This window comes from Python bivittatus, unplaced genomic scaffold, assembly GCF_059951505.1.
Source record: "Python bivittatus isolate LINGU-HERP-01145 unplaced genomic scaffold, Pbiv_v1 ctg000020_np1212, whole genome shotgun sequence".
Taxonomy (NCBI): Eukaryota; Metazoa; Chordata; class Lepidosauria; order Squamata; family Pythonidae; genus Python; species Python bivittatus.
In genome coordinates this window covers 66,606,861-66,629,536 of record NW_028277030.1, presented here as the reverse complement: position 1 = coordinate 66,629,536, position 22,676 = coordinate 66,606,861, and the positions used below count along the sequence as shown (strand labels likewise).

The window sequence follows — 22,676 nt, the reverse complement described above, 5'->3', positions numbered from 1 at the left end:
CTCCAACCTAAGATGTCATGTTTGTGCCTGAACACCACTTTGACCACTTGCTCCCATGCAGAATCAGCTGTACTCAGTGTGGCTGACTTGGAGATGTCTTGGTGGTGAAAATGCTTGGAAGTTGATGTAAGACAGGAAATGGCTATATCAGGATAGGTAGTCATGAGTGTATAGTCCCACATGCAAAGAAATCTGATATCTACATACTTCGGCCCAACTGATTCAAGATTAAAGAAGGATCAAAGCAAGCTAGACCAGAGTTCACAATTATGAACACACAATTGAAGAGTATTAAACAAACAGTGTGAACATTTTTGTTTACCTTTTGGAGTATAGAGCCTAAAATGAAGGCATAATTAGAATCTGCATAGCGGATGAAATAAGTGAAGGAGTTACAACTCATCATTTTTCTCTTCAAGAAAGTTTGGTATTTCTTTTTCTGGCTTCCATCTCCCCCTCTCCCCCCCCCCCCAAAAAAAGACAATTGGTTCTGAGAACTCAAGGTGACTTTTTAGTTTTGTTTTCATTTAAAACTGCAGTCTAATGTACCACAGACCATCCTTCTGTTGAAAAGGAGAGTTTCAAAAGCCATTTACAGTGGGGCAAAAAAGTATTTAGTCAGCCACCAATTGTGCAAGTTCTCCCACTTAAAAAGATGAGAGAGGCCTGTAATTTTCATGTATACCTCAACTATGAGAGACAAAATGGGGGAAAAAATCCAGAAAATCACATTGTCTGATTTTTAAAGAATTTATTTGCAAATCATGGTGGAAAATAAGTATTTGGTCAATATCAAAAGTTCATCTCAATACTTTGTTATATATCCTTTGTTGGCAATGACAGAGGTCAAACGTTTTCTGTAAGTCTTCACAAGGTTTTCACACACTGTTGCTGGTATTTTGGCCCATTCCCCCATGCAGATCTCCTCTAGAGCAGTGATGTTTTGGGGCTGTCGCTGGGCAACATGGACTTTCAACTCCCTCCAAAGGTTTTCCATGGGGTTGAGATCTGGAGACTGGCTAGGCCACTCCAGGACCTTGAAATGCTTCTTACGAAGCCACTTCTTCGTTGCCCGGGCGGTGTGTTTGGGATCATTGTCATGCTGAAAGACCCAGCCACATTTCATCTTGCTGATGAAAGGTGTTCACTCAAAATCTCATGATACGTGGCCCCATTCATTCTTTCCTTTACACGGATTAGTCGTCCTGGTCCCTTTGCAGAAAAACAGCCCCAAAGCATGATGTTTCCACCCCCATGCTTCACAGTAGGTATGGTGTTCTTTGGATGCAACTCAGCATTCTCTCTCCTCCAAACACAACGAGTTTAGACCAAAACGTTCTACTTCGGTTTCATCTGACCATATGACATTCTCCCAATCCTCTTCTGGATCATCCAAATGCTCTCTAGCAAACTTCAGACGGGCCCGGACATGTACTGGCTTAAGCAGGGGGACACATCTGGCACTGCAGGATTTGAGTCCCTGGCGGCGTAGTGTGTTACTGATGGTAGCCTTTGTTACTTTGGTCCCAGCTCTCTGCAGGTCATTCACTAGGTCCCCCCATGTGGTTCTGAGATTTTTGCTCACCGTTCTTGTGATCATTTTGACCCCATGGGGTGAGATCTTGCATGGAGCCCCAGATCAAGGGAGATTATTAGTGGTCTTGGATGTCTTCCATTTTCTAATTATTGCTCCCACAGTTGATTTCTTCACACCAAGCTGCTTGCCTATTGCAGATTCAGTCTTCCCAGCCTGGTGCAGGTCTACAATTTTGTTTCTGGTGTCCTTCAACAGCTCTTTGGTCTTGGCCATAGTGGAGTTTGGAGTGTGACTGTTTGAGGTTGTGGACAGGTGTCTTTTATACTGATAACAAGGTCAAACAGGTGCCATTACTACAGGTAACAAGTGGAGGACAGAGGAGCCTCTTAAAGAAGTAGTTACAAGTCTGTGAGAGCCAGACATCTTGCTTGTTTGTAGGTGACCAAATACTTATTTTCCACCATGATTTGCAAATAAATTCTTTAAAAATCAGACAATGTGATTTTCTGGATTTTTTTTCTCATTTTGTCTCTCATAGTTGAGGTATACCTATGATGAAAATTACAGGCCTCTCTCATCATTTTAAGTGGGAGAACTTGCACAATTGGTGGCTGACTAAATACTTTTTTGCCCCACTGTATGATGTGATATGGAGGCTCAAGCATTGAAAGGAAAGGTGAAAAAACCCTGACAGATCTTTGAATGTCAACATTTATCTACAGATAAAAAACTGAGGCATGGAGATAGCTACTTGGCATTTATCTACAGATAAAAAACTGAGGCATGGAGATAGCTACTTGGCTTTTGCCCTCCAGGACCTTAGCTCAACTTTTTCTATCTTTTCTTAATATAAACAACACATAAAAAAAAAGTTATCTAACCAAGCAACTCATTCAGCATGCAGAGATGAACAATCCTTTGGCATGGCAACTGTTACCCACACAAAAGGAATGTCGCCATTTTTATTTCAAGAGGTAGAATGGGATTCTTCACCACCAAATGGGTAAGACGCAAGATTGGAAATAATTTTCAGCTGTTCCTACAAACTTCTTTGCTGAAATGAAAAATACTACTCACCAGAGGTCAATTATCTGCTGGAATAGTTTATTTTGCTGCTGGGTTAGGAAAGCATACAGCTGCTTCCTTCTTTTTCCTGCTTCCACAGCAGAAATTGAGGCAGCCAACTGGGGGATGGGGGAGAGAATCTTTCCTGCAAACTCCCAAAGAAATTCTTGGATGAAACCAAAAGTGACATTAACTGTTGTCTCTCTAACTGCAAAATTTTGGAAGTATTTTTTCATTGTAAAGATACAACGTAAGGGGATATACCTATCTCCAAGTTTTTTAAATGTAGATAGTTATCATAGAGGATAAATATACATGCTTCCGGCCAACTAGTCTTAAATAAATAATAAAAGGGCAGCTTCACTTTTTTTTTTTATCTTTATGTAGAATTCCAAAAGGAAGACAATTCTCCCAACCTTCTGCAATCGTTTGGGAGGGAAGCATGGGTACCAGAAGTAGTAGTGGAATGATTAAAAATTGAGCTCCACCCACTAATCCTCGTCTGCTAATGGCAGCTGTCTGTCCATGGAGAGACACTAGCTAGATTCTGCCATTCTCTTGGGCCAATTTAAATGCCTCAGCAGATAAGAGCTTTGGAAGAAGTAGTGGGGCCTCAGCAGTTTGCTTGCCAGCACTGCAGTTTGAGGCTTTCAAACATCGACTCTAATCCAAATTAGTAGGAATTTCAGAAAAGCAGTTTGGCCAAGTCACAGCTGGAATGATTTTTGTCATCCCTTTGCCAAATATAAGAAATACAAGTGTTAAAAATAAGAGACAGCAGAAGACTCTTGGCACTAGTAGTAGGTTCTTTAAAAAAAAAACTGATTTGAAATCCTGACTTAATTATGAAACATTCCATATTTTTGTCTATTCCATAATTTTCATACACTGGTGCAAATATCATTAAATTCCTCCCCCTCTCTTTTAAAAGATGAATATTAGGTTTTGTAAATCCAACTGCCTTTAAATTTTTGGCAGGTCATTCCCTGGTCAAAATTGGTGTAGTTAACAAGTTCAAGCTGAGATTTGTCACAATAATTCTGGGAAACACCAATATTCTGAAAATATATTAGAAAAAATTCTAAATGTCTAATCTAATGAATAATCAACCCTTACTGATTCCATACCTAGGAATACTATAAAAATTATGTTCAAATTTAAAACTGTAGAAATATTATGTGCTACTCAAGTGATCTCTACTTGAAAGCCACCTTGCCTTAAGGATAATTTCTCATTTTCAACATATTTGATAAAGTAGACTTTGGCTTCATACATTTTAAAATGGTTCACCTGGGGATTATTGTCAAGCTATTTAGATATTGGTTTGTTCAGTGGTGCCTCCCTATCAACATTAAAGGACCCTCCCGTTTGATTTTACTTCAGTAGTAGGCAGTAGCAGGTTTCCTCTCCATCCTATTCCAAAAATGCCATAAGTGCAACATCAAATGGGAGAATTAGCAGTGTAGCTACAGCTTTTAACCAGTGTGCTCCACAACTTACACTCCAACACTATTATGCAGAGCATCCTGAAGCTTCTGCTCTCTTAATGACTCCAATTCATTTTTCTTTATTGTTCCTGTATGGAACATATAAACAATGCTACATCCCTCTCTCCTTTCTCTCATCGTCTAACCTTACAAATTAATCATTTAGTCGTCAGGCCAAAATCTGAATACGTATATATATTTAAAGCATATTTTACTGTTCTTCTGCTGGAACATACAACCAGAATAAAAACTAGTAATTATATAACTCATGCTCTTGGGCTTATCCTTTCAGAAATGGAGAACCTGGTGCTCTTCAGATGTATGGGCCTTTAACCTGCATTAGCTAGCATGACTAATACCAAATGATTGTGGCTGTTGTTGTCTAAACTGTTCCCTGCTTTAAAAAATACAAGCCATATGAGAATAGAAAGGAAAGGGGAAGGGGAAGGTGAGGGCTTGTTCTCAAGTTTGCCTCCCATTTCTTTCTCTGCCTTTTTGGCCCATTCTTTGTTTGGCAAATTGTGGATGAAGTGCCCTGAAACAGAAAGATGTTACATGCAACTGTCAAGGTCAAAGATCTTTCTCTGCAGTGGTCTGTCAGCTGCCCAGCTTAGGCATGTAAACCCTTGCAGAGCAAAGGGGAAAAAATTTAATATTCCTTAGAATCACCTCCAAGCTGGCATGTAGGCTTCAAAAGAAAGAACTATCAAAGAAACCATAGCAGATACAAAGAAGACTTTTTTCTAAGTTTAGCAGGAGATGCTGCTGGAGTGAGAGGCAATCCAATGGGACATGGAGCAGAGGAGGAAGCAGATGGGAGAGCCCAAACCCAGACAATCCACAGACAGGGGGAAAAACCAGAAAGGAGCCTGAGGTGGCTGAAGCCAAAAAAAAAAATTGCAGAAAAAACACATTAGACAGTGGCAGAGCAAACTCCACCTGGTTCAGGTGCTGGATAACTGAGCAAGAAAGTTTTAAGGACAGAAGATGGTAGTACTCCTAAGCCTGTAGATAAGTAGGCTGTTTGTTTTTGTGACTTCCAGTCAGTGTTGATTTCTGGTGATTGCCTGGGCAAGTCTCAGCAGTTTTCTTAGCAAGATTTCAGAAGTGGTTTGCCATTCCCTCCTTCCTAGGTTTGAGAGGGAATGAGTGGCCCAAGATCACCCAGCTGGCTTTCTGCCCAGGTGGGACTAAAACACATGGTCTCCTGGTTTCTAGCCTGATGCCTTCACCACTACACCACCAAACTAGTTCTCAAAGAATACATATTTACACTTGATCTCTCTCCCCCTCCACGCATGCACACACTTATATACATAAAGTCTTATAAAAAAACACTTTGTACTATGTTTGTATAGTAATAAACAGCAGTCTTCACTTGTTAGCTGTGTTTGTGTTTGTGTATCTGGCTTCCTATCCATTCCCAATTCCTTCACCTTTTTCTCTTCTGTGTTATTTCTTCTATTCTTTTTCTTGAATTTGACCTGATTCTGCTTCTTCTCCCATCCATTAAGGGCAAAATTATGCTTTATAACCTGTTTTAGTAGCAGTTGAGAGGGACCACTGTTGTACGAGTTGAGATGACAGCACTCAACTTATTGTACCTTTTCCCTGTTCTTTAGGGCAAAATGGACTATATTGTGGGAGGGAGGCAGGACATATATTGATAATATGGATGCATCATAATTTCTCCAGCACTAGTCCTGCGATTACTCCATTTTATCCACAAAAGGTACTAGATGTGCAATTTTATATACGTACATATGTTTGTGTGTTTCTATAGAGAAACTCTATAGAGTCCTTTTTGCTAAGGACAAAAACTGTTTTTTTTTTCTTCTCCAGGACTTCTAAACTGTATAGAAATGTTCCTTTTCCCCAGAAATCTCTCAAAAATTCTTCTGACTCATTTTTAAAAAATCATAAGAAAATCAGAGAAGTGACCATGTCAGTACATTACACTTGCTTCCTATTTGGTGGATATGAACAATAGCATGATGGCTTGCAGGTTAGAGTTTATATTAGATCCAAACTTGCATACAGTAAATATGCTTTGGTAAAACTGGCTTTTGACCGTGCTTGTGGCACCTTGGCCAAAGAGGGGACAAACTGATTGGTATTATGTCCTTGCTACTAGCAGGTGTACTATACTATTAAGTCCATTAATCTAGTTTATTCTTTCTCTTGCTTGTTTAGTCGTTAAGTCGTGTCCGACTCTTCGTGACCCCATGAACCATATTGCGCCAGGCCTTCCTGTCCTTCACTGCCTCCCTGAGTTTGCTCAGTTTCATGCTCATTGCTTCAGTGATGCTATCTAACCATCTCATCCTCTGCCGTCCTCTTCTCCTTTTGCCTTCAATCTTTCCCAGCATCAGGGTCTTCTCCAAAGAGATCTCTCTTCGCATTAGGTGACCAAAATATCTGAGCTTGAGCTTCATTATCAGTCCTTCCAATGAACAATCAGGGTTGATTTCCTTTAAGATTGACTGGTTTGACCTCCTAGCAGTCCAGGGGACTCTCAAGAGTCTTCTCCAGCACCACAGTTCAAAGGCATCAATTCTTCGGCGCTCGGCCTTTTTTATGGTCCAGCTCTCACAGCCATACATTACTACTGGAAAAACCATAGCTTTGACTATGCGGATCTTTGTCGGCAAGGTGACGTCTCTGCTTTTTAATATGCTATCTAGGCTTGCCATAGCTTTCCTCCCAAGGAGCAAGCGTCTTTTAATTTCATGGCTGCAGTCTCCGTCTGCGGTGATCTTGGAGCCCAAATAAATGAAGTCTGTTACTGCTTCCATTTCTACCCCTTCTATTTGCCAGGAATTGATGGGTCCAGATGCCATGATCTTAGTTTTTTTGATGTTGAGTTTCAAGCCAGCTTTCGCACTCTCCTCTTTCACCCTCATCAAGAGGCTCTTTAGTTCTTCTTCACTTTCTGCCATTAGGGTGGTATCGTCCGCATATCTGAGGTTGTTGATGATTCTCCCTGCAATCTTAATTCCGGCTTGTGATTCTTCCAGCCTGGCATTTCTCATGATGTACTCTGCATATAGGTTAAATAAGCAGGGTGACAGTATACAGCCTTGTCGTACACCTTTCCCTATTTTGAACCAATCGGTTGTTCCATGACCGGTTCTAACTGTTGCTTCTTGGCCCGCATACAGATTTCTCAGGAGACAGGTAAGGTGGTCTGGTACTCCCATCTCTTTAAGAATTTGCCACAGTTTGTTGTGATCCACACAATCAAAGGCTTTTGCATAGTCAATGAAGCAGAAGTAGATATTTTTCTGGAACTCTCGTGCTTTCTCCATGATCCAGCGAATGTTGGCGATTTGATCTCTAGTTCCTCTGCCTCTTCGAAACCCAGCTTGTACATCCGGTAGTTCTCGGTTCATGTATTGCTGAAGCCTAGCTTGTAGGATTTTGAGCATAACCTTGCTAGCATGTGAAATGAGTGCAATTGTGCGATAGTTTGAGCATTCTTTGGCGTTGCCCTTCTTTGGAATTGGAACGTAAACTGACCTTTTCCAATCCCGTGGCCACTGTTGCGTTTTCCAAACTTGCTGGCATATTGAGTGCAGCACTTTAACACCATCATCTTTTAGTATTTTAAATAACTCAGCTGGAATACTGTCATCTCCACTAGCTTTGTTGTTAGCAATGCTTCCTAAGGCCCACTTGACTTCACTCTCTAGGATGTCTGGCTCAAGGTCAGTGATCACACCAGCGTGGACATCAGGGACATTAAGATCTTTCTTGTATAGTTCTTCTGTGTATTCTTGCCACCTCTTCTTAATCTCTTCTGCTTCTGTTAGGTCCCTGCCTTTTTTGTCCTTTATCATGCCCATCTTTGCACTAAACGTTCCTTTCATATCTCCAATTTTCTTGTAGAGATCTCTAGTCTTCCCCATTCTATTGTTTTCCTCAATTTCTTTGCATTGTTCATTTAAGAAGGCCTTCTTATCTCTCCTGGCTATTCTCTGGAAATCTGCATTCAGTTGCTTATATCTTTCCCTTTCACCCTTGCTTTTCGCATTCCTTCTTTCCACAGCTATTTGTAAAGCCTCATCAGACAGCCATTTTGCTTTCTTGCATTTCTTTTTCTTTGGGATGGTTTTAGTTGCTGCCTCCTGTACAATGTTACGGACCTCCGTCCATAGTTCTTCAGGCACTCTGTCTACCAAATCTAATCCTCTAAATCTATTCATCACCTTCACTGTGTACTCACAAGGAATATGATCTAAGTCATACCTGAGTGGTCTAGTGGTTTTCCCTACATTCTTCAATTTAAGCCTAAATTTTGCAGTAAGAAGCTCATGATCTGAGCCACAGTCAGCTCCTGGTCTTGTTTTTGCTGTCTGTATAGAGCTTCTCCATCTTTGGCTGCAAAGTATATAATCAATCTGGTTTCGGTATTGACCATCTGGTGATGTCCATGTGTAGAGTCGTCTCTTGTGTTGTTGGAAAAGAGTGTTTGCTATGACTAGCTTGTTCTCTTGACAGAACTCTATTAGCCTTTGCCCTGCTTCATTTTGTACTCCAAGGCCAAACTTGCCTGTTATTCCGATTACTCCTTGACTTCCTACTTTAGCATTCCAATCCCCTATGATGAAAAGGACATCTTTTTGGTGCTAGTTCTAGAAGGTGTTGTAGGTCTTCATAGAAGCGGTCAACTTCAGCTTCTTCAGCATCAGTGGTTGGGGCATAGACTTGGATGACTGTGATATTGAATGGTTTGCCTTGGATACGCACTGAGATCATTCTGTCGTTTTTGAGGTTGTACCCCATTACTGCCTTTCCCACTCTCTTATTCACTATGAGTGCAACTCCATTTCTTCTAAGGGTTTCTTGCCCACAGTAGTAGATATAATGGTCACCCGAATTAAATTCACCCATTCCCGTCCATTTCAGTTCGCTGATTCCCAAGATGTCGACGTTCAATCTTGTCATCTCATGTTTGACCACATCCAGCTTGCCTTGGTTCATAGATCTTACATTCCAGGTACCTATACAATATTGTTCTTTACAGCATCGGACCTTCTTTTCGCTTCCAGATACATCCACAGCTGAACGTCCTTTCGGCTTTGGCCCAGCCGCTTCACTCTTTCTGGAGCTACTTGGAAATGTCCTCCGCTCTTCCCCAGTAGCATATTGGACACCTTCCGACCTGAGGGGCTCATCTTCCGGCGTCATATCTTTTAGCCTTTTAACATTGTCCATGGGGTTTTCTTGGCAAGGATACTGGAGTGGGTTGCCATTTCCTTCTCCAGTGGACCACATTTTGTCAGAACTCTCTGTCATGACCTGTCCGTCTTGGGTGGCCCTGCACGGTATAGCTCATGGCTTCACTGAGTTACGCAAGCCCCTTCGCCACGACAAGGCAGTGATCCATGAAGGGGATTCTTTCTCTATCTTACTAAAAAGAAAACCTTGTAAAACTTGTGAAAAGCTTAACAGATTAAAGCAATGATAAGTGGCAGTTGAAGTTAACATCTGTGCGTCCATCTGGTTTAGACTGGCCCAAATGTAATATCACAATTTGGAAAGTAAGAGAACTAAATAATAAAACTAATAAAAAGGGAAGGATATAATTGATCTGAATGAAGGTGGTATTATTTTATGGAACTGATAAATTCATTCATATTGTTGTGAGGACATATGAAAGTAGGGCGTATGAAAATAGGAATCTGTAAGTTAGTGATCACTGCGTGTTACATTCCAATGGAATTGTGCAGAATGCTGCATGAATATAATTCAGATAAAATATTATTCTATTAGATGACATGAACTGCTGATGGGAATTACATGAGAGAGTACAGTATTGTGTGACACTAGAGGTGTATTGATTTCGAAGATTAAATATGTGGACACTTTTGCATTCAGTAAATGTTAGTTTGATGCAACAAGGAATATAGATCTGAAAATAAAAATCTGTATGAACATGCTAAAGCAAGGATGGTTGACAAAGATAGAAAGCTATGGAAAGACAAAGTTAATGGAGTTGGTATAAACTAGATTTGGTTATTTTGCTTTGCTTTTCTCTTATATTCCTTTAATATATTTTGCTTAGTACATATGTTATGTACTTTGTATAATGTTCCTTCTCTAGAAAAGAATAGCATGATAGGCGCATTTGTAGATATAAATGGGATTTTTTAATCTATAGCAAGGCTAGACAAACCCAGAACTTTACCATTTTTACATCTGTTTCTCAAGTAGTAAGTTTCTGTTTAGTTTCAAGAGATAGTTTCAAACTATCTCTTGAAATCAAAGAAATTAGGGGAAGCTAATTAAATATCCCATATGAAATATCCCATATGAAATATGGAAACTTCTGAAATGTGGACAAAGAAGGGTATAATGAAAATGCATGTTCCTGAAATGTAGGCGACACAGCCTCCACTTTGCTTTATAAAAGTGCCTTTCCTTCCCAGCTTTTGGAAGATGCAAGCTGTCTGTCATATAAAAATGTAACGTAATACATCACTGTTGATACAATTATCTTATTTTTTATAACTGCAAAATTCATGATTGGGATGTTGGGAGTTTCTATATAAAATTGGGCATGGGGATGCAAATCAGCACCATAAATAGCTGGTTTTCTTCTTTTGCCTCACTGTCTTTTCAACGTTGGAAAGGTTTGTGTTCTAGAGGGGAGTGCCTGTGCCTAAGAATACAGCAGGGACATCTGCCGATCCATCAGGTCTATCTTCAAAGGTAATGACTAAAGACAAAGGGATGGATGGGAGAGGGTGAAGCACCCAGGCATCTAAGAGTAATCTCACATCAGTCAAGAAGTGGTATATAAAATGTGGTGTACAAAACAAAAATCTGGCTGGGGGGGGGGGTGTCTGCCTATTGCGGCAATGAAAAAAGTGGCATGAAAGAAAATAATAGTCCAAAATAATTTAACGTAGCCTGGAATTTAACACAGCCTGGAGTCAGCTTGGCTGTTAGGAGCCAAAACAACCTTTTGCTGCCAGAGCAAATGACCCATTTCTGGCAGGGAAAAAGCCAATCCACCTTTGAGAGAGACAAGAGGTCACGGAGAACTTGCGAGGGGACGGCCTCGTCTCAGGTATCTGTTGATTTTAGAAACCAATTGTACGCATAGAGAGAGGTGGAGGTGGAGAGGGGATTTTCTCTGCAGTGGTGCTCCTGTTTTGGAAAAAAACCTCAAATGGCAATTCTTCATTATTTAATTTTAGGAGGACTTTTCAACCATTTTATTTGCCAGGCATCTGTCAGAAATGGAATTTGACTCTTTCCCTCCCATCTCGTATTCCTGTCTATTTCTACTGTGGCCAATATTTGTATTTTGTATTCTGAACGTTACTATTTTTTAATATACATCATTCCCTGAGAAGCTTAAAAAGAATATTATAGGATTATCACACCATCCATTGCTAAAAAGAAAAATCCTTAAACAAGTTTACAATGATCACAAATGTAGGGTTCCCAAACATGACTGTTGAATACCTAAAAATCCAAGGTAGGAGTTATGCAAATAAGGACAGATGCCAGTTATTGCTAACTTAAGAAAGAACAGACTAAGGAAACAGATGTGGCATAGACCCTAGTAGAGGGTATGCTTCATTATTTCTAACAGAACCTGATTTCCCATTGTGACATAAAATCGACTAACAAATGAGAGATAAAATAAAAGGAACACCCATAAAAATCATTTTAAAAATAGCAACACAAATATCAAAAACAGCAGCACAGGGCTAACAGTATTTAAAAGTGATAGTAGATCCAAGATACAGATGAGCTTCAGATGTATAATAGCCGCCCTGGATCCTTGGCTGGAAGGATGAGGGTGTACTGGCTCTAGAAATGGCGGTAAGAAATGATAATTACTGTGGCAGGCAACATAATTTTAAAATTCAGAACAAACTTTTCTGAATTTATTGTATATCAGTTACAAAATAATAAAGGGAAATGAAATTGATCTTCACAACAGTAAAAAAAATTTAAAAGCCAAAATACCATTGTATTATCCCTAAGACTTCCAGATGCTCACAGCTTAAGAAGCCGAACAATAGTCTTCATTTTTGCTAGAGGTAACAGACTAAAAGGCTAATAGTGATAAAGGTTGTAATCAATTATCATTAGAACTTGAAGTCCTAAAATAAATTAAATAAAGGTCAAAAAAAAATCCTTGTGCAATAATCTGGTATAAACAAAGTTAATGAAAAAGAACTGTCCTTCACTTATGTTGTGGTTTTTGCTTTGAGTTTAAAAAAAATTAAAAACAGTATTTGTTCTCTGAAGCTTCTACATAATGTTGAGGTCCAGATGTTTCAATAGCCAAATACAAGCCTTGTGCGTTCTTTGCTTTCGTTTTTTCTTTTCCAAATAGATTACTTTTGGCTGTCTTTTTTTCCCTTGGCAATCCTCTTCGTCACTCCACTGAAATATTTCTCACGAAAGGAATCATGACATTTGTATAGCAGATACTGGCTATCCAATATGTGAGAATCATGGTCTTCCTCCTATAAGGGATTAAAAGACACTGTGAAGACATGAAGCACACCCTGCTATGTCTTGAGATGCCAGAGGAGCTCAAACTCTATAAACTATAACAATACTAGTTCTTTACTGTTAAAAAAATAAAGGCAGCTTCACCCTGCCCTGATTTTTTCTGAAATATTTGATTGCTGATTCCTTCAAAGATTGGATGATGATGATGATGACAACGACAACGATGACAGTAACACCACCACCACAATGGATTGGGTCCTCCTGTGTGAGCTTACCTGGCAATGTCTCTCACCATGAGAAGATTTGCATGATGTTTCATGATATATATGAGTTGGGTATGAAACAGTCGTTTTAATTGACATCCTGCTGTACCATACCTTTCCAAAGAGCAGTTTAAATGACTCTTCATAATTTCAGAAGGGAACCTACAATACTTTCTGGGTTTTACATATTAGTGCATTTGTTTTAATGTCCTGTTGATAGGGTTTACCTTATTTTACACATTGTTTGTTGCTGTGAACAGTCCTTGATGAGAGCCAAAATGCAAGGGAGAATTAATTCTATCAGTAAATACATAGTGAAAACGTAAGTGCCTGTTAGTATGAAGCACGGCTCCAACCCAAATTATTGGTGAAGGCTTATAATGTTATGCCGAAAGCATTGCATATCTGAAGACACTGGTCTCAATTTAATAAATTGTTTATTAAAGTCCAGTTGTAGGTGAGCCTCAAGTTTGTATACTCACACCTTTAGAAACCCTTTTTTTTAAACTTCAACACTCAAAGAGAAAAATAAATCCAAAAAAAAAAGGAAAAAAGGAAGAGGAAGAGGAAGAGAAAGAGAGAAAAAATACCCATATGTTCATCCATTCATTGGATGTACATGGCTGCTTATCTCAAATACACGATTCTGGGCAGCTAACAGTATTAAAAAATAATAAAACTACATACACAAAAACTAAAGCACATAGCAGCTGAGAAAAAAATCACACGTCATGTCAGTGACAGAAAATATCCAAGAGTGGAATGGAGGATTTTCAGCAATTCTCTTCCCTCCTGCACCCATTGCATATTTCCCAGCACTGCTTCAGATGTTATGGGGAGGCAGAAGAGAAGTTGCTGCAAATGGATCCCTTGTTCTGGAAGTGATGCCTTCCGCCAGCAGAATGACATCCATTGGACACTATTCTAAATACTTTGCAAAGGACTATTTACTGAAGCAGTGAAAGTTTAGGTGTTGAACCAGGACCTAATTCAAATCCAGTATTAGCATCAGAAGTCCATTGGATGACTTTGAGCCTGTCACCAAAACTTAGCCCAGTGCCTCACAAGGTCATTGATCTGCTAAAATAAAAAAAAAAAGGGGGGGGAGTGCTATGGGCTTTGAGCTCCTGCAGAAAAAGTAATCTCTTTTGAATTGAGCTTGACATCTAAAAACTTCATGTGCCCATGAGGAAGGTTGCTATGGTCTTCTTCCAGGATGTTTCTTCAACTTCCTAGTCTATCCTACAGCCCTGGTTATTTCCTTGTGGCTCCTATCCGATATTAACCAGATCCAACCCTGCTTAGCTTTTCAAATCAGCCAAGATTTGCTAGGTACTACAACTTGAGCTGGGTTCCTCAAGAAAAGTGGGATATTATGCTAATTAATAAACATTTAGGTTTCAGATTGATTTAAAAAAACTGTTTTATAAATGTCACAGCATTTGCCAATAATTTAAATTTAGCTAGCTTTTTTAAAAATGTAGTTATGTACACATGCATAGCCCTAGAAAGAAGGCAATGGCAAACCACTTCCAAAATCTTGCCAAGAAAGCTGCAGAGACTTGTCCAGGAAGTCGCCAGGAGTCAACACAGACTCAAAGGTACAAAAAACAAACAAGAACAAGAAACCATGCATACCTTTAATAGGTATACAGTTATAACTCTGTACAGATTTCATCAGAATAATGCAAACTAGTTTTTAAAAAGAGATTAAAAGTAGGAAAACAATTAAAATAATAACAGAATTTTATACAGGCAAGATTGCGTGAGACAACAACTGAATAAAAGTGAATTAACAAATAGGTGTTTTTAGCATTCATTTTACTGTTCACTCTGCAAATATGGAGCTCATAGCTGCAGCCAAAGCTGCAAAGATACACTTTATTTTCCAGATATTGAGGAATTCAATTTCTGAAAGAACTCATATGTTGAAAAGCTAGAGTTAGCAGAATAAAGATTATGCGGGTAAATCTTTGAGAGAATGCAAGGCATAAAGGAAATTCATCCTATCCAACAAACATTCTCAAGATTTTAATGCATTTGCTCCCTTAATAATAAGCTCTTGTGCCTATTGATCTGAACAGCATCAGCATGGATAATGTTTTCAACATCAGTTTGCTTAAAATATAAATTATCTCAAAAATGTATGCCCTCCCTGAGATTTTAGTAGTAATACTACCAACACTAATTCTAACAAACAGAAATGTTTAGCCTATATCACTAACACAAGGTTACAAGCTGATATGCTGGCCCAATACATTAAGAGGGTCAATGGGAATGCATCAACATACAGAAAATGTTTAAATGACACCATCATCACAGCAAAAATAAAATATTATGATGGTGATACTGTTCCCTGCATTTATTACCTTGAGACCTGTCAAGTTTAATGCTATTTTTATCCACCGGAAGACAAAGAATATTAATCTCAGAATACTAATCTCTGCACGGTGAATCGTTAGTTTGCAACTTGAAATAACACATACAAATAACCAATGGAAAACGTGCATAGATTACCTGTTTTACATCCCTATTCTGGCTAAGAATAGTCTTTTTAACTCATGGACTTTCAAGATTTCTTTAGTGGGATTTTATTAAGATGCTGGGATGAAAAAGCTCCAGAGTGCGACTAATAGGGACATGCAACAATAATATTTTCATGTACATTGTTAGGGCATGAAAATATCTTACACAACATTTCCTCTTCCAGTTCAAACCAATAATTTAAAGTAAATATTGCCATTGACAACTGCAAAGTAATGCACGCATCTTGCTATTTATAGATCTCCTATCTGTGAATTGTCTATTCACTGCTACCATAAAGCGCTATTTGAGCATGCAAAGCCATTTAATGTGGACTGGACTGTTTAAAATAGTCCCTCCTGTTCTCTTAAGACAGTGACTACAGAGTGTTTTCTTGTTGGCAATGCAACTCAATTTAAATGCGAAATGACCAAAACTAATTTACTGGTTTAGAACTCCATATTTATTTAAAATCGGGCCCTGAGAAGTAACTTATGAAATATAATAGCACACCATTCATCTAACATGTTATTATACTAGGAAATAGGAAAGACCAATTCAAACAAATTTGTCCAGAGAATAAAGAATTAAAAACAATAGCAATTCTAGTTCCTTTAAGCCTTTTGCTATTTTATGGTTAACTGATAGTTTTTCAGGTAATTTTCCAACATCAGTTAGAATAGATTTGTCAATATATCTATGTCTACTCGTACCAATGTAAAATTGAAGTACTCCCCCCCCCCCGCAAATGGCTAGAGCTGGAGAAGCTCCTTAAAATTTTTGTACACTAAAAAGGAAAAAAAATCCAACAAATGCTATTATTAATACCATACTGAGAATATGTGTGTGTATATTTTCAGTGTTCTATTAAAGAGTCTTGATACTGATCGTAGCATGAAAAATGGCATAACTTTACCAAGTTATGGTAAAGTTTTTAAAGTTTATGTCAGGAGTCCCAATAAAGAAATCCAACTGCTGCCAAATAGTTCCCAATGAACTCAGGGGAACTGATTTTTGAGAAGCCATGGAAAGGACCGCACTGTCATAAAAATAATAAAATGCTTTGCTTTGTCTACTGAAATGAGATTATTCAGTGATGAATAATTCAAAATGGATTAATGTAAATAGTTTTTCACTTGTCTTAACTGGATTTTTATTGTTTCTTCCTCTGATTAATTTTTGGTCTTTTTAATAACATATTAGATATGAAAAAGAAATCTGAAAGCTGGTAATAATCAACATCTAGTAATGACGTCTCCATATGATGTTCCCCATATGAATCGTGCAGGAAGAGGGCTGTATGAGTCTAATACATCCACCAGAAGGATGGTCTCTTCCTTTCCCCTCCGTTCTCTTTGAAGTTTCATTGTGTGAGCAGAAACCAGCTCACACTAACATTAATACAGCAGCCTCGGGAACTGTATGTAAAGGCTGCCTTCAGATGACTTTCATGCTTTTAAAATGGATGAGGGGAGAACAGAAATTCAGATGAATATCAGACTCAGATCTAGTCTGTGCATCCAAACAAAGAGAAACCGACACATTTCACAAAATATTCCAATAATTGTGATAACTGTCCTCTCTTCCAGAGAAATGAGGAAATTCATAACCTTTTAAGTGAAGGCAATGTGCCACACTAAACTAAAAAAGTAAAATGAAGAAAATTAAACTAAAATGAAGAAAATAAAACAAAGGAAAAGAAAGGACTTATCCACTTCATTACGAACTTTTTTTAAAAAAAATTATCAGATACTCCTCAGAAAGAATGAAATGGAACTAAACATTTCCTTCCTGGACTGTGTTCAAGTTCACTAAATATTTTGGCTTTCTGTTTTGATATTTATAAGCATTCACAAACTTTCTAAACTTGCTTTAAAAATATAGCTTGGCGTGGTAAATGCCTTACAACAGTGCAGTAGGAAAACCCATGACGAAGCTGACAGCTTCTTCCTTGCATGAAAGCCCATCCAAACAATTACCTCAAATTCCTTCACCTTTTCCATGGTTATCAGGTATCTTGATGTGTGGTTGGAAAGCGCCTGCTCACAGTTGCTAACGAGTTTCAGGCAAGGGTGCTGAGGTATAATCTCTTCTGTATATCTGGAAGGAATAAACAGTCAAAGAGCTTATGAACGGTAATATGTGAATCTGAAACAGAACCGCCAGAGGGGTTGATTCAAACTGAATTAGACTATACACTTCCACATGGTTCATAGCCTTATTAAATTTTCCAGAAACAATGTGTGCTAATTGCTTTCAGAATCCATAGTTATTTGTACAGTAGACAGAATGCAGAATGCAGAATCAGAGAAAGAAAGAAAGAAAGAAAGAAAGAAAGAAAGAAAGAAAGAAAGAAAGAAAGAAAGAAAGAAAGAAAGAAAGAAAGAAAGAGAGGGAATGAGAGAGAAAGAAGAAATCAAAAGCTAAGATGAAGGTGAAAGTTTGGTTGTAAACAGGATGAATACCATATGGATTTTTCCTGCAACAGTCATTTAAACAAATTGTGAAAATCTGTCTGATAGAAGAGTTTGAAAAAAACCTGTCCATACAATGCTAAGCTGTTTTTCTAAATCTAACAAATATGTTTCTGCCATCCTGAGCTTATTAGAACAAGGAGAAGTTACATATGTAATTAATTCCTATTTTCTAAACTGCAAACTCTTTACCAATAAATCCAAATGATTTCATTTACAATAAAGTCTAGCAAACATCCAAATTTCTTAGTGCTCATTGCCTTCTTTTCCAACTAAGAGCTTATAGCAAAATAATATACAAAAAGGGAAAATATCCAGTTTCAGAATCTATTCTCTCCTGCTCTATATATTAAAATCTGAGAAGTACTATAATACAGAATATTCAACATTACTGATGCTCAAGAGGCTTTTTGAAGAAGACATACTCTGGTTTGTACACAGGCAGCCAGTAGACCAATCTTCCTCTAACCACCAGATACTCTGCCGCAAGTTTTAACAGGTCAAAGATTATATCACTCAGTTGATAATTTGAAGAAACGAGGTTGTGATTTTCAGAGCTAGGAGATATTTTGAAAAGTAATTAGTTGGCAACAGCTATTGTTACTTGAATGTTTCACAGTAAGAACAAAACACAAATATTTATTATCTATTACAGAAATTGCAAAGTTTTTTCCTAACCTTACATTTAAAAAATGCACTAATCTGCCCAGTCTGTTCAGTCTAAGAAAAAATACATTTGAACAGAGTTTCTCAGCTAAAATTTGAATTTAAGACAAGTTAATATGCACTATAAGAAGAGCAAAATTGTAGCAGTAATGTAGAAATTAAAACAGAAAGGATCTGGAAAAACAAAACATGATTAAAGATAAACTTTGTAAACTTTGGTGGGAGATGGGGTGGGAGAGGAAGTATATTCCTAAGCAAAAGACTAACTTGAACTGGGAAATGATACAAGATTATACTTGGTGGAGGTTTCTAACTGAGGATTGCTGGTCAACATTTTAAAGCATAGCCTTACTGGGATGCAGAACAAATGTATAATGTGGAATCAGCTTTACAAATCCTGTTATATATAGGAGTGTGGACAAAACAGAACATATTTTTGCTTTGAACCCCAAATAATCAACTGCATTGCAAAAGTTCAGCCAAACCATTTCAGATCAGCCATGGCTTGGCAGAACAAAACCTTTAATGTTTTTGGGTCTTTGCCAAAACAAAACCCACAGAATCCCAAAAATGATGTAATGGGCTGAATATGGCAAAACTGGTGTGCATCACCCCCTCTCTCCCCTCTTCCTCCTCCTGTATGTCTGTTTGATCCTCCTCCCTCCCTCCCTCCCTCCTTCCCCGGAGCCACTGCTGTAGCTCCAGCATGACCCATCCCACTGTCTTGCCTTATCATGGCCTTCCTTTCCCTGCCTCTCCTTAGCCACCACTGCCCGCATCAAGATTATTTTCTGCCCTCACCTCCCAAAGCCACTCTTATCCAGAACAACTATGTTTCGTTCCACATCAGGAACAAAATGGGGCTGTTTTGTTCTGTATATCAACCAAAACATCCAAAACATACACGTTTCAGACATGCATGACAGAAAACCAGCTGTTCCACGTATGGAGCATGTTATTATCTGTTATTGCAGATCTTCAAAATCACAATGACATCTGGTAAGATTCAGATGAAGAACTCTAATTAACATGAGGGAATAGTCTTTTCTGCGAATTTTATCTATTTTCCAGAGATTACACCAAAACACATCACCATTTTCCATATGGGAGCAATAATTTAGATAAATTCCTAATCCCAAAGTTTATCTGAGAAGTATAAGAGATACACAGACCAAGCAAATGCTACATAAAAACTCTCTAATTAAAAACAGCACAGTTGAATTGGTTACTACTTTGGCAGAAGATTACAGCATTCAGCAAATGCTTCCAAAGCCACAGCTAGCTTTCTGTTCAGATATGTGCATTCACAATCCAAACTTTACCTACCTTTTTTCAGTCATTTTTGCTGTTTCCTTCTGTGAACCAATTTTTCTGGTGGCTTCTCGAATGCCATATGGTGCTATAAAGGAAAAAAAGTGCAAGACACATATTTCAGTTGCTTCTGCTGCATAACATAACAGCAAGTATTTTCTCTGTAGCCTTAATATACAAACATATATACATACATTTGGGGCCTGTAACCCAATTTTTGAACCAACTATACTGAGTTTTTGCCCCCTATACTGAGGGGGCCTGTTGCATTTAAAGCCCTATCGCCTGAGGGTGGATAGTTTAATAACCAGGTGCTCCCACACGGACTGGCCCATCCGATATTCTACCCCATATCTAGTCACCGATAAAGCCTGCATTGATGAACTAACCCACAGAAAACTCTGCAGCAATAAATTGGCTAATCTTTTGACACAGCACAGAACTCTAAGCTAGAGAGATGAAGCGGCTTTCTCCAAATCAACATCCAGCTAACTGAATTTGATCCTGCTTCACTGCTGTCTATGCTGGTTGTATCTGAACACAATCCATTTTTTAAAAAGAGGTTATTTTAGCCCGCTGTGGCCTGAATTACCTTTTATTTAGTCTTTTGCCACTTGCTTTGGGCATCTCAAGGGAATGGGAATGAGGATGCAAGTATTTCTAATGATGAGATGGTGATAATCTACCAAGCAATCCTTCTTCTTTGCGACTGCTTTCCACAGAGGTTAGAATGTAGAGGAGACAGCCCATCTGCTGGTATCCAGACCCCTAAGCTCCCCTGAGCTAATTGCTTTTATTAATTTCCTCACCATCAAGATCCACCAGGCTTTGGAAGTGATGGGTGGTCTGCCACCATGCTCCTCCCCCTCCTTAGGAAGGACTGTTCTCTTATTCATGCATCAAGTTTAAAGTGTTGTTAAATGTGCAGCAGAACTTTGATGTGATTCTCTTTAGCTAGATAATATATGGGAGCGCTTACAAATGTTCCATTAATCTCAACAAACCCCAAACTGAAACCACTGAAATACTATAAAAAGCTCCATTGAATCAAGGACCAGTAGGCATTGCTTTTTAACATACATTGGATTCAGCATTTAAACTTTTGTTGTTGTTGTTGTTGTTGTTGTTGTTGTTGTTCAGTCGTTAAGTCGTGTCCGACTCTTCGTGACCCCATGAACCATATTGCGCCAGGCCTTCCTATCCTTCACTGCCTTCCTGAGTTTGCTCAGTTTCATGCTCATTGCTTCAGTGATGCTATCTAACCATCTCATCCTCTGCCGTCCCCTTCTCCTTTTGCCTTCAATCTTTCCCAGCATCAGGGTCTTCTCCAAAGAGATCTCTCTTCGCATTAGGTGACCAAAGTATCTGAGCTTGAGCTTCATTATCAATCCTTCCAATGAGCAATCAGGATTGATTTCCTTTAAGGTTGACTGGTTTGACCTCCTAGCAGTCCAGGGGACTCTTAAGAGTCTTCTCCAGCACCACAGTTCAAAGGCATCAATTCTTCGGCGCTCAGCCTTCTTTATGGTCCAGGGAAAACCATAGCTTTGACTACGCGGATCTTTGTCGGCAAGGTGATGTCTCTGCTTTTTAATATGCTATCTAGGCTTGCCATAGCTTTCCTCCCAAGGAGCAAGCGTCTTTTAATTTCATGGCTGCAGTCTTTGGTGATCTTGGAGCCCAAATAAATGAAGTCCGTTACTGCTTCCATTTCTACCCCTTCTATTTGCCAGGAATTGATGGGTCCAGATGCCATGATCTTAGTTTTTTTAATGTTGAGTTTCAAGCCAGCTTTCGCACTCTCCTCTTTCACCCTCATCAAGAGGCTCTTTAGTTCTTCTTCACTTTCTGCCATTAGGGTGGTATCATCTGCATATCTGAGGTTATTGATGATTCTCCCTGCAATCTTAATTCCGGCTTGTGATTCTTCCAGCCTGGCATTTCTCATGATGTACTCTGCATATAGGTTAAATAAGCAGGGTGACAGTATACAGCCTTGTCATACTCCTTCCCCTATTTTGAACCAATCGGTTGTTCCGTGACTGGTTCTAACTGTTGCTTCTTGGCCCGCATACAGATTTCTCAGGAGACAGGTAAGATGGTCTGGTACCCCCATCCCTTTAAGAATTTGCCACAATTTGTTGTGATCCACACAATCAAAGGCTTTTGCATAGTCAATGAAGCAGAAGTAGATGTTTTTCTGGAACTCTCGTGCTTTCTCCATGATCCAGCGAATGTTGGCGATTTGATCTCTAGTTCCTCTGCCTCTTCGAAACCCAGCTTGTACATCCGGTAGTTCTTGGTTCACGTACTGCTGAAGCCTAGCTTGTAGGATTTTGAGCATAACCTTGCTAGCATGTGAAATGAGTGCAATTGTGCGATAGTTTGAGCATTCTTTGGCATTGCCCTTCTTTGGAATTGGAACGTAAACTGACCTTTTCCAATCCCGTGGCCACTGTTGCATTTTCCAAACTTGCTGGCATATTGAGTGCAGCACTTTAACAGCATCATCTTTTAGTATTTTAAATAACTCAGCTGGAATACTGTCATCTCCACTAGCTTTGTTGTTAGCAATGCTTCCTAAGGCCCACTTGACTTCACTCTTTAGGATGTCTGGCTCAAGGTCAGTGACCACACCAGCATGGACATCAGGCACATTAAGATCTTTCTTGTATAGTTCTTCTGTGTATTCTTGTGTATTCTGTGTATGCTTTTTAACATACATTTGATTCAGCATTTAAACTACATTTTTAAAAATAATTTTATTGACGTTTTTAATAAACATAGTAAAAACTAATACAAACTAAACTAGAAGGAAAAAGAAAAATAAAAGTTCAGAAGGTGCAGAAAAAAGGAAAGGAAAAGGCGA

At 38.8% G+C, this 22,676-nt stretch overlaps 1 protein-coding gene across 11 annotated transcripts in view; it reads right to left on the bottom strand.

Moving 5' to 3' along the window:
• TRMT11 (tRNA methyltransferase 11) overlaps positions 1-22,676 on the bottom strand; it is a 53,545-nt gene that overhangs the window by 11,078 nt on the left and 19,791 nt on the right. For 9 of the 11 annotated variants that reach the window (XR_015796061.1, XR_015796065.1, XR_015796063.1 and 6 more), the window contains exons 10-12: positions 19,823-19,895; positions 18,256-18,387; positions 17,336-17,456 (exon numbers count right to left, since the gene is read on the bottom strand). Coding sequence is in view for 4 of the 11 variants with exons in the window: in XM_088140428.1 (XP_087996554.1) it covers positions 17,336-17,456; positions 18,256-18,387; positions 19,823-19,895 (326 nt within the window). In the remaining 7 variants the exon portion in view is untranslated. Of the gene's footprint in view, positions 1-10,243; positions 12,582-17,335; positions 17,457-18,255; positions 18,388-19,822; positions 19,896-22,676 lie in introns of those variants that run through there. The other 2 variants (XM_088140422.1, XM_088140457.1) reach the window with 1 other exon arrangement.